Below are 12,575 nucleotides of genomic sequence, written 5' to 3' on the forward strand. Positions count from 1 at the left end.
AGCACTACTGAGCAATTTAGCATCTTCCAGCTCATTGTTTTGGATTTTTTGCCCTGTTACTCTGATGTTTTGGTTCCGTCTCCTTGTTCTCATTTACGTCATTTTCAGCTGCAGCAGTTTTCAGAGATTAAACTCAGATAAGACAGAACACAAGCAGAAATGGTCTGCAATTGTTATTATTTACAAAAGATATAATTTGTTCTGTCAACGTCAGGATGTGATGGTAACGGTAGCTGTAGTCTTTGCGGTGTGTTTACATGCAACTTTTTGTCCGAACAACAGGCAATGTGATGCACTGCAAAAGTCGGCCTTTGTCGCCACTAATTCTTTGATGTAAGTTTGGTGTGTCAGGGCCTTTAAGAATTTTCATTGTATTCTATCTGAATTATAATGATTTATTGTTATTTAGAAGACAGGGTATTCAAACTTCATATATAACATTTGCTTCTGACGACCGGCAGGCGGGACAGTAAAAGGTTTAAGAGAGATCTGAGGATAACGTTGATGTTTCGAGGTAACAGCTACAGTAGGCACATGCATGAAGGTAACAGCTGCTCAGTCTTTAACAGAGACGGTCTAAAGTTACACCAGAAAAAACTGATGCTGTGATAAAAATTGTAAACCATTAATTGCTCTGATGAATCCCTCCTACAACCCTCTAAAGGTTATTACTCAGGAAAAAAATCATAAATGTTTTGGCTAATTGGTAGAAAGTCTGCACAGGAGACACATGTGAGTCGAGGTGACAGTTGTTTTATACGCAGTTGACATGTTTTCCCCCAATTATCTGCTCCTGGTTAGAGAAAGCTCCTGGTCAAACTAGACGTCTGCTTATTAACAGACAAACTGGTGTTAGTACAGATCAGTGGGAAATCGTCATGCTGGCTTTCATGGAAAGAAGTTTGAACACTGATAAATAAAGCCATGCGAAAGAAAAAATCTTGTAAAGACGGTATCTTAAGTGTTTTTCTTTAGTAGTAGTGAAGTGAGCAGTGAGTAATGGAGACTCTATGTGTCCCAGGTTTCTAATTAACCTTTGCCTTCCTGTCCAGTCCTCAATTAGCAGGCTGAGCCACACCGCCTCACTGTCACAGCATACTAATTAATTGCAAAAACACACTCACACTCTGCCTCCTGCAGAAGTAAATGAGCACCTTTACTCCTCTGCTGCACCTGAACAGAACTTTGGAGCACTACTGTTTGTGTATTTTAATTTTTAAACATTTGACATTTATATCAGTACATCTTTTGAGCGAAGATGGAGAAATCTGCCCAAAATAGCTGAGTGAGAGTCACTACATTTACACTGAACAAAAAATTTAACACATCATATTTTTTATCTATTTATTATTATCTATTTTTTCTGCTTTTTAGCGTCATTCATTACTTTTGCTCCCATGTTTTACAGGTTTAACCCTTTGGTACCTGGACAGACATCAGTTTTGTTGTGCTTTTTAAGATGCCTTTCACAGGTATTTCAATTTTTAAACCCAGAACAAATTGGTTTGGTTTCTTTCGAAAGCATGGGAAAAGGCAGTGAGATGTCCTGCAAATTGCAAGAATTAGTAGATTTAGGAAAAAAGTAATAAAAGCTGGGAGAAAAGTCCATTCATCTATATTGATAATTATCGTAATTATAGATTTAAAATTATGTTACAGAATTATTATTATTTCTTAAGCACTTTTTTCAAATCATATCCTTTTTTATAAACTGCTTTTGTTTATAAGCATTGCTGATACGTATATGTTACGTTATATATCACACTAGAGGCTGACACTGTTGTGTTAAACATCGTGCCTCTTTTGCTTCCGCGATGCTGGCATGCTGTCTAAAATCACAAACTAGAGTGGCATGATGCTGCCGTTGTTTGGTTTTGTGTAAAAATGCAAAGGGGGCATAAAGATGGGACTTATTCTATGGGAAACACTGTTTTAATGACAAAATAAAAACTGAAACAGGAGGGTAAAAACCATCAAACCTGCCAAAGACAATACATATTTTAAAACATGCACATAATGGGTAAATTTATAAATAGTCCATTATAGTCCCATTAGTAGTATGTAATAAAACATACACTGCTAATGGAACAACAATTTTAAGGTTGAATTTTCACCATAATATCTAAAAAATATGCTAGATTACAATTATGAAGACTTAACTAAAAATAATTTTAAACACCTTTTTTGATGGTGAAGTTATTTCATATTTTCCACTGTGCCTGTTCTTTTCGTACAGTACAGTAATCAGCGACTTCTTTTCTGGTGTTGAAACAAGTTGAAACGAGCAATGAAATTCTATTTTATATCTTGAGCTAAAACTTTTTTAAAATTACTTCATTAACTTTCCCTCTGTCATCTGTGAGCCTCTGAGAACAGAACATCTGTCGTTTCCTCTCCAGCGACGCTCCTGAACGCAGCTTTTTCATCAGAGCTACAACAGTCGGAGTTTAGTTCACTTGAAACGCGTCAGAGCAGCAGATCAGCTGGTTGTTATTATTCTCTCCTTCTCTCTGTATATAAACTAACAGCCAGCCCAGCAGTCAGCAGCTGCTCATTATTATCCTGCTGCTGTCTGTGTGTGTGTCTGCTTTCAGCATTCTCTAATGAGGTAGGCTCCACCAAATTGTGTGTGTGTGTGTGTGTGTGTGTGTGTGTATGTGTGTGTGTGTGTGCGTGTGTGTGTGTGTGTGTGTGTGTTTGTGTGTGTGTAATTGCACGTACCCATCATGAAGATGACCTTTGGTTTCTTCTGTTCTGTACAATAACCTATCAGAGGAAAGAAAATCAGAGTTTAATATGTGATACGATTAACACACACACGCAGCATACTGTGCACGCACATGCACGTGATTCACATGCACTCACAGAAAGTACACCCCTCATTTTTTACCGATTTAACCACCAGTCTGTTAACAAGCTGTTTTGTAAATGATAAACTAATTATTGTTATAACTAGATTCTCACTTTAACAGTTGAACTGATAAATCAGTGCATGTTAATGAGCCTCTGAACATAACTCTTTGAACGCTGAAGAGGAAAGAAATGACACCGAAAATTAGCAAGAAATTAGTAAAAAGTACAAGAAAAATACCTAAAAAAATTGGTTAAAAAAAAAAAGTAAGTTCAAAAATACAAAACAAAAAACAAGGAAACAACCTGGAAAAGGTGCTTAAAAATTATAAAAATGTTGCAAATGTTAAAAATTTTATTCAATTTTATTCATGTATCATTTTAGCAATTGCATTTGTAAGTATGAATGACTTAATCGGTTTAACTTTATGAGCGTGTTCACGAACAACAGTGACGTTTAATTTGGTCTCATATAAATTGTTAATATTGTTATATTGTTTAATAACCTTGTTAACTGAATCACTGAGGAAAATGATGCCAAACATTAACATCTTTAAACACGGTCACAAACAGAAGCAATTTTATAATTAGCATAAAATAAAAACAGCAGTGGAAACAACAACAACAATTATGTCCGTAATTCATTAATAACATTTAATTATTTTGGGTCTAAAATGAAGCGATTACAGAGGAGAAGTGACTCAAGCCTCTTCAGTTTCCGTGTGATTTCCTTGTTAATCTACAGTGTTTGCTTTTCGAAAAACACTGTATTTTACTTTTACTGTACTAAAATAACATGTATAAAATAAATGAACACAAACATCAGAGTTTAATTTGGAGACAAGTGAGGAGAAGAGTGAAGAGTTTGCCGATGCACCGTAAAATCTGAAAGTTGACTTTAATTTAAAAAAATCTAGGAAACTAACTGCCTTGAAAAATATTAATAAATAGTCTTAAATTAGTCTTATTTTATGTTAACTTTACATCTGGTTGTTGAGTTTGTGGTTGTCTTTACTTAACTTTGTGAAGTTGTTGCAGCTTAAAAATGACAGTTTTGATTAAATCTATCTGTCTGAGTTTAAGCGACTTATTTAAACCAGGTTTACTGTGCTGTATTTCTGTATTCTGCTATTTGCAAACAAGTTAATCCTATTTTGGTTTTCTTAAACATATTAAAAAAACTGAATTTGCATATCTCGTAACTTTATTGGTAAAATCCTTTTTGTCACAATCAAGTTAAGTCAGACTAACTTGATCTTACTGAAGTTTCTAACAATTAAAAATGACAAGTTATCTTCTTCTTTCCAAATTTTAACAGCTTCACAAGATTATGTAAATACAGCTACATTTCGAATAAACTTAACAATTAGATATAAAGTTAACATAAAGGCAATCTGTTTCCAAGTTTGATTTAAGATCAACTTGTCAGATTTTATATATAAAAAACAATGTATATTTTCTATTAATCTAAATTAATGTTTATATCTAGTTGTGAAGTTTACTTAAGAATATGCTGCATTTACTTAATTTTGTGAAGTTGTTGCAACTTAAAAATGACATGTGAAATTACCTTGTTCTATGTGTTAGCAGCTTCACTTTACCAATTTAGCCCGACTTAATAAGACTTCAGAATATTCAAATATGATTGGCTAGTTTGCAACCAGCAGAGTACAGATATTCAGCACAGCACACTTGGTGTACTGAAGTTGCTAAAACTTGAAAAGATTGATTTAATTAAAGCTAACATTTTTAAGTTGCAAAAACTTCACAAAATTAAGTAAATATAACTAAATTTTGAGAACGCTCAACAATGAGATCAAAGTCAACGTAAATTTACTTGCATTTTTCGAGGCAATTTCTTAGATTTCTTTTTTAAAAGTAAAAAATCAAATCATCAGATTTTACAACATGTATTTCACAAATATGTAATAGTTATTCTTGATGGCACTTGTCAATGTGTCAGCTGACATGCAGTTTAATGCAGTGCTCTCCTTTAATCAGACAGCTGTCCTCCTCCTCCTCCTCCTCCTCCTCCTCCTCCTCCTCCTCTGCCTGTACCAGGGCGATGCTAACGTAGCGACAGCTAGCTGACGAGATAAACATCAGGTCCAACTGGCGACAGTGAATCAACAGACGAGCCCTTCTCCCCTTTCATTACACAATCAATACTGTTAATGCAGAGCCATGCTGATGCAAACACACACACACACACACACAAACACACACGTAGACACATGGCTGCAGGGAGAAGTTCATTCAGCAGTCTGGTGAATAACAGTTACATGACTCACGTGGCATTTACGGAGATGGAACTGTGTGTGTGTGTGTGTGTGTGTGTGTGTGTGTGTGTGTGTGTGTGTGTGTGTGTGTGTGTGTGTGTGTGTGTGATGAAATACTGAATGGAATCGGCTGCTACTTTATGAAAGAAGGCAGATGGAGATAAATATGAAGCTGCTAATTAAAGCCTTGGTTGATGGAGGACAGGGAGCGTGTTTATGTGTCCGTCCTTTGTTTATACAGACAATCAAAATCAATTCCTTCCAATCACTCACTCTCTGTGCTTCCTTCAGCGTACCCGATTTCCTCCTCCTCCAGGACCTGCAAAGACAGAGACATTTGTTTGATGTAATGCATGTTCTTACTTCTCAAGTGCATCTTTTTTAATTCTTATTATTCAACATGTTGTGTTTTATTTGAACACTATTTACGCATCTTTTTAATGTCATTTTTCTCTTGTTTGGAAAATGTTTTAATGTATATAATGTCCTCTGTTTTATATATACTGCCTTATTTAAGTAATTTCTCCAGCACCTGGTCCGAGAAAAACAGCATTTCTTTCAGCTGTATAGTGTGTAAATAGATGACTGACAGTAAAGCTGACATGACTTGACTGGACTTGTGGGGGCAGCAGGCCGAGCAAAGCACTCCAGATATTGTTTTTTTAGAGCCATACCAATACTGATTATTAGTACTTAGTGAGACAGAATACCAATATTTGGAACCGATATGCATGGACAATAAAAATATTTGTCAAAATTTCAAAAAAAACAAACTTCAAAACAAAACTTGGTTTAAATGCCTTTAGCAAATGTTTGATCAAAACCGAAACTTTCAACATCATGTGCAACAAGTTCCCTGTGACTTTGATTTATAAAGTTTACTGAAAATTTAAATAAAAAAATTAATGAACAAAAATAGCTCAACATAATAGTTTCTCTCATGCTGACACTTTCTTTGCATGTATTGCAGGCTGCCTGCCCCGGTGTTGGTTGAGTGTAATACGCACACTTTTTTTATTAATTAATTTAATCATTAAAACAAAACGCAGATGCAGATAATTGGCAAAATTACAGGTATTGGCCCCAACAATTGGTTGATAATCTGTCAACCTTCAGACGTCCCTCTTCCCAGCAACACTTTCCAGCCCCTCCTGGGGGACCCTGAGGCATTTCCAGACCAGATAAGATGTAAAATCCCCCTGATGTGTTCTGGGTCTACCATGGGGCCTCCTGTTAGTTGGATGCACCCTGAACTCCTCCGAGCTCCCTCCTGATGTCTGAGCTCCTCACCCTATCTCTAAGTCTGAGCCCAGCCACTGCACGGAGGAGACTGATTTTGGCTGCTTGTATCGGTGATTTCATTCTTTCGGTCACTACCCGGAGCTCTTGACCATGGGTGTGCCCTGGGACGAAGATAAATCCAGAGATTTGCCTTCCAGCTCAGCTCTTTCTTCACTGCAACAGTCCGTCACAGCCCCTGCTTCACTGGTGACGCCGCTTGCATGCCATGCTTTATTTTACTTGTACTTGTGAGCAACACCACAAGATACTTGAACTCCTTTGTTTGGGGTAATAACTCTCTCCCATCCCAGCGGGGACAATTCAACATTTTCTGTGTTTTTTCATTTAAAAGGACAAACTTTACCTCATTCCTGTTCCTAAATTGTGAGGATTTTTAGATTTTCTTCTCTTTCTATCCTTGGATTTTGGACTGTTAGTCTGACAGAGGAACTTTTTTTTGCCTTTATTACACAGTATAGCTAAAAACAGACAGGAGAGGGGAAGAAAGGGGGTACGACATGCAGCAAAGCGCCACACAGGTCAGAATCAAACCCTGTGACGCTCATAAAAAACAAAATGGACGTAGCTACGTAGATATCAGCCGTTGATTTGTGAAGTCCTGTTTTGAAGCCTTGAGTCTGGCATTTTGGTTGTTGCCAGCTTGGTTTTTTGGAGCCAGAAGTGACCATATGGATCTGACTGAAGAGCTGAGGGCGCAATCAGCAGACAGCCTGTCACTCAAAGCAGCCAGCTCTTAATCATGCTTAACTTCAATGAATATTTAAATTAGCTATAGAGACTAAATCCGTTTTTGTACCAGGCTGTAAACATATTTACTTCTGCTGTAAAATTGGGCGTTCCAACACAGGGATCTATGGGGATTTTCTCGCTTCTTGAGCCAGCTTTAAGTGGCCGTTCAAAGTTTTTGGCACATTCGTGTTGGCTTCATTTTTCAGCCTGGGCTGTTGCCGCTTGGGGCCAAGACTCAGCTTACATGGGGAGCTACCTGAGCACGTCATAGTAGAGAGATTTTAAAATTATGATAATTAGAAATGCAGTTTTACCCCAGCTTTTTTCCTCTATTTTACTGTTTCTTTTTAAAAATAATTTTCTAAATTTACTTATTTCTTGCAATTTGTGGATTACTTCTTACAATGTTGCTGATTGACTTATTTCTCATGCTTTTAAAAGAAATCACACTAATTTGTTCAGTTAAAAAGTTAAAATAAAAGGCAGCACACGGAAAAGTGATGTCGACCATGGTTTCAAAGGGTTAATAAAATTTGCCAGATAAGAAATAAAACTTTACAGTGCCAGTATGAGTGTCATGAGTCAAAAGAAAAATAGTCTAAAAGTGGTGAATGAACATTAATAAGTTTAATGCATTAAGCCATTTGAGGACATGAATGACTGAATAAAAGTAGCAAAAATAATGATGTTGAATGTGTGATTCAATGATATGAATGAATGATTTCTAATTTGATTTGATACAATTAGAGGGAACAATTTATCAAGTATTTCCCTAATGGACTCCGCAGTAGGTGCCATCTCATTTATGTTCAAATCAGGCAGAGAGGGTTCGAAATTAAAATGTTAATGGATCTTTGAAAAGCCAGACAGAAACTGATCAGTCATGTCAGCACCAAGATGTGGGAGTACGGAGAGAAAGTCAAAACACATAGCTGTTGTTGTCGTGTTTCTCCAGTGCAAACTTAGACAAAGCCGCATCATCTAACACAAACTTACAAGCTCACGATGTTTGTTGGCAATGGAAACTTTTCAAATCGTGCAGCACATTTACAAAATCTGACTAGGATCTGACTAAATGAAACAGGCATCTATTGTTTCTACCGAGTTTCTCAGGCATTAAAATAATAAGAAATAATGTGCTTCATCATCTCCATGTTTCCTTTCACTTCCCACCAAAAAAACCTTTCAGTGTGTGAAAACTCAGCATCCAACTTTATATTTGAGAAGAAAAACATCTGATGTGCACATAAATGTATCATAGAAATGCATGTTGCTCGTCTCATTTTCAAACTGTACCCAAGAGATTTAACTAAATTGTTTTTGCATTTTATGGAGCAACAAAACATTAATACCCCAATACATCAGATGCAAGAGGGCAAAAACAATATCGAGGAAGGCGCCTGCACACTTAATAGATAATAGATGCTCCGACAAAACAAAGCAAAACAGACGTTTGGTCTTTCTCAGATATAAAACAAAAACATGGATGCTTCGTGCACAGTTTCCCCCCGGCACCATAGAGGATCTATAAAATCAGCACTGTGTCAAGATTAGTGTCACCAATTTGGTATCTGACTAAATGTTTTCCCTTCTGTTCCTGAGTTATGATGTTGAGTGATGACCAGAAAAGTGTTTTGGATAAACAATGTTATTACTAACAAATGTTATGTACTTTGGTCATAATCAGCATATGAATTCTTGGATTATGGCCAAAAACATGTTTTGTGAGATCATGCTGACCTTGACTTTGTACCTTTGGTCACCCAATTTTATTAAGTTCATTCTCAAATCCAAGTGGATGTTTGTGCCAAATTTGAAGAAATTCCCTCAAGGTGTTCTTGGGATATCACATTCACAAGAAGGAGCAGGAGGAGGTTAGAGTGACCTTGACCTTTGACCATAACACATTTTAATCAGTTTATTCTTTAGTCAGAGGGGACATTTGTGCCAAATTTGAAGAAATTCCCTCAAGGTGTTCTTGGGATATCACATTCACAAGAAGGAGCAAGAGGAGGTTAGAGTGACCTTGACCTTTGACCATAACACATTTTAATCAGTTTATTCTTTAGTCAGAGGGGACATTTGTGCCAAATTTGAGGGAATTCTCTCAACACCTTCTTGAGATATCAGGTTCATGACAATAAGAGACACAAGGTTACAATGACTGTGATCATTGACCACCAAATCTGTGGTCAGTTCATTGTTGAATCTAAGTGGACGTTCGTGTCAAATTTGAAGAAATTCATTCAATGAGTTCTTGAGGTATTACATTTGTGAGAAAGAGATGGCTGCAAGGTCATGGAGGCCTTGACTTTTGACCACCAAATTAAATCATTTCATTCTTGAGTCCGAGTGGATGTTTGTGCTAAATCTGAGGAAATTCCCTGTGGGTGATTATGAAATATGGCATTTACATGAATAAGACAGAAGAGGGTGTGGTTGCCTTGGCTTTTAGTTATGACCACCAAAATCTAATCAGTTTATTGCAGAGTCTGAGTGTAAGTTTGTACCAAATTAAAAGAAATGTATTCAAGGTTTTCTCGAGATATCACATTCTTAAAAAAAAGAGGCAGATGCAAGGTCACGGTGACCTGGACCTTTGACCACCTAATCTAATCAGTTCATCGTTGAGTCCAAGTGGACGTTTGTGTCAAATTTGAGGAAATCCCTTCAAGGTGCTTTTAAATATTGCATTAACATAAATAGGACAGAAGAAGTTGCAGTTACCTATGACCGCTAAAATATAGTTTATTGTTGAGTCAAAGTGGATGTTTGTGCCAAATCTAAATAAAATATTTACACTACAACTGCATGCAGACTTCAGGTGATGTGCGTGCCTCATCCTTGTGTAGACCATTGACCTATATGTTGGTGCAAACTTTGCCAAACATACAAATAAACAGGCTAAAAAATATATGCTTTGTAACAACATAGATGTTTTAACCAAAGAATTATTCATCATCATTCATTCAAGCTGCAATTTCACCTTTGACCACAATTTGGGCTGCAATGGCAGAATGCGGCTGTCTGTGTTTTCATCCAGACAGAGGAAAAAGCAAGTCAGTGTTATTTATGAAATATTTTTATAGGAAACGGGCACAGGCAGTGAGTGAATGAGACAGAGGACTTTGTCAGTCTCCACCTATTGTAATTCTCAATGCCCATGTGCAATTTCAGATTGATTGGGAGAAATTTGGTTGCAGACAGACACAGACAGACTTGGTTTTAAACAGTAGGATTCCCTCAAGGTGTTCTTTACATATCGAGTTCACTAGAATGAGATGAATGAAAACGACAGTGACCTTGACCCTTAACCTCCAAAATTTAATCAGTTCATTGTTGAGTCCGACTGGAAGTTTGAAATTTTGAAAAAATTCCCTCAAGGTCTTGAGATATTGTGTTCACGAGAATGAGACGAATGCGAGCACATTGCTGGCGTGTCAGTACTCTCAGTGCTGGCTGAAGCGATGCTGTGTGAGCTCCTCGTTGCCCATGCAATGAAGTTGACTTGTTTTTGTCTTCTATAAAGCAATTTGCATGATAGAGACAGCGGGGCTGTCAGTGAACGTCAGCGAAACGTCCGCTCGGCATCATCTAAAGACTAAATCTAAATCCCTCCTTTGACATTTCCATCTATTAGCTGCTCTTGACCTCCCATTGCTCTGACTGACTTCTTTGTGATGTAGCCATGCGGCTGTTTGCAGAGGGCTCAGCATGAAGTGGAGCAGCAGTTACATTCAGAGGAGAACAGTGGAGACGCAGAATAAAGTGAGGCAGAGCTCTCAGAGTGTTAAATAAATGCCGTCAGTGTGGGGGAGTGCTGGGTGCCAATGACGAGCCAGCTTGGCATGTGGGTACACCAACTGGTCGGATGACTCAGAGAGAGAAATAGAAAAAAGCGCACGCACAGCACGCATTGCTTACACGTGATGGAGACGATATGTATGTAAACACACATACACAAACACTCTGTGAAAAAATGCTGTTTTCCTGATTCCTGGGAAGTTGATGTTAGCAATGAGTGATGGCATGTGATATACACAGAGACACATGTAGGTCATAAACACACACACTCTCCCACGACAAACATCCAAAAACCTACATCTCTGTTAGCAGCTCTGTGATGCTGTAGTGCTCGTTACACACAAAATTATTGAACGAATAGAAAGACAGATATCTAAAAACCTTTGAATTAACCGTACATTAAATAACCAAATGATTTTTTTTCCACTAATCTGGTGAACTAAAATATATTGAAATATCAAATGGTCAAACATTACGACCAGAGATGTTACTGAGAGCCCATTCGAAATTCTTGAAAAATAAAATTATGAAAATCAGCAAATCCGCACGTTTTTGCATGAAAAATTACAGTTATGCAAATAGTTTCCTTACAAGTAGTTTTCTGCTAATTTAATTATTGATTAATCAACAAATTTCATTTCAGCTGTAAACATATAGACTGAGTAGTTTCATTTATTAAAAAACATTTTAGAAGCTCTTCCTATATTTTGTATTAAAATAAATAACCCTTCCAGCTCCCTTACATTAATGATAGCAGTGACGATGACAAAAATGTGGTTTTCTCATCTCTTTTCATGCCTAACTTTAATGCATCATAACTTATTTCCAAGAATACCTTCAAGAGATTACAACAAAGTTGTTGTGGAGACTGAAATCGTCGTGTCTAAAGCCCCCTCCTGTTGTTTGGCCAAAAAGCCTGCTGACCTCTAATGGAGCAGGACGACGACGTTGTTAAAATCTTCATTTCGGCTCACGATTCCTCCCGTCAGAGTCTGCTGGTGAGTCACCTGTATGAGCCAATCAAATGAGCCGCAGCTGTCACCCTCAAGTCATTATTTCCAAACCTCAGGACCACAATTTCAAACTGTCATGTCTGTCGAAATGAGCGCAGGGAGGCTCTGATGGGCCGAAGAGAGCTCGTCATCACCATAACCGTCATTATTATCATGAAGAAAGCTGCTGCAATACACAAACTTCTGATGAGATGATGGCAGAACTGACCGTCTGCGGCTTTCAGACAGTACGGCCAAAAAAGTTTATTTTGGCGGTGGGGTGTAACTAAGTACATTTAAACCTGTGCAAATTGGCTTAATTAATTTCAAATATATTGGGAAGAAGGCAGTGAAATTACTCAAAAATTAGGAAAAAAAAGAAGAAAAAATTACAAATAAATTACTAAAATTTACCAAAAAAACCCCAACAAAAAACGGGATTGCATAAAAAACCAAAATCAAACATGGAAACTACTTGAAAAAAATAAATTATGCAAAATTATTTAAAATCTATAATTATGATTGAAATTATGATTAAAATAGTTTTCTGTTATTTTTTTTTTAACTTTCTAAATATCTTGTAACATTACTTGCCGAGTTGCTCATAGCCTTGTTTTCC

General features: G+C 37.0%; 1 protein-coding gene across 1 annotated transcript in view; it reads right to left on the bottom strand.

Moving 5' to 3' along the window:
* ak5 (adenylate kinase 5) overlaps window positions 1–12,575 on the bottom strand; it is a 91,630-nt gene that overhangs the window by 22,844 nt on the left and 56,211 nt on the right. Inside the window, exons 9-10 of the mRNA XM_042496988.2 lie at window positions 5,403–5,448; window positions 2,722–2,766 (exon numbers count right to left, since the gene is read on the bottom strand). Coding sequence (XP_042352922.2) covers window positions 2,722–2,766; window positions 5,403–5,448 — 91 coding nt within the window. The remainder of the gene's footprint in view (window positions 1–2,721; window positions 2,767–5,402; window positions 5,449–12,575) is intronic.

Source organism: Plectropomus leopardus, chromosome 12, assembly GCF_026936395.1.
Source record: "Plectropomus leopardus strain MGB_pleo_1.0 chromosome 12, ASM2693639v1, whole genome shotgun sequence".
NCBI classification, from domain to species: Eukaryota; Metazoa; Chordata; class Actinopteri; order Perciformes; family Serranidae; genus Plectropomus; species Plectropomus leopardus.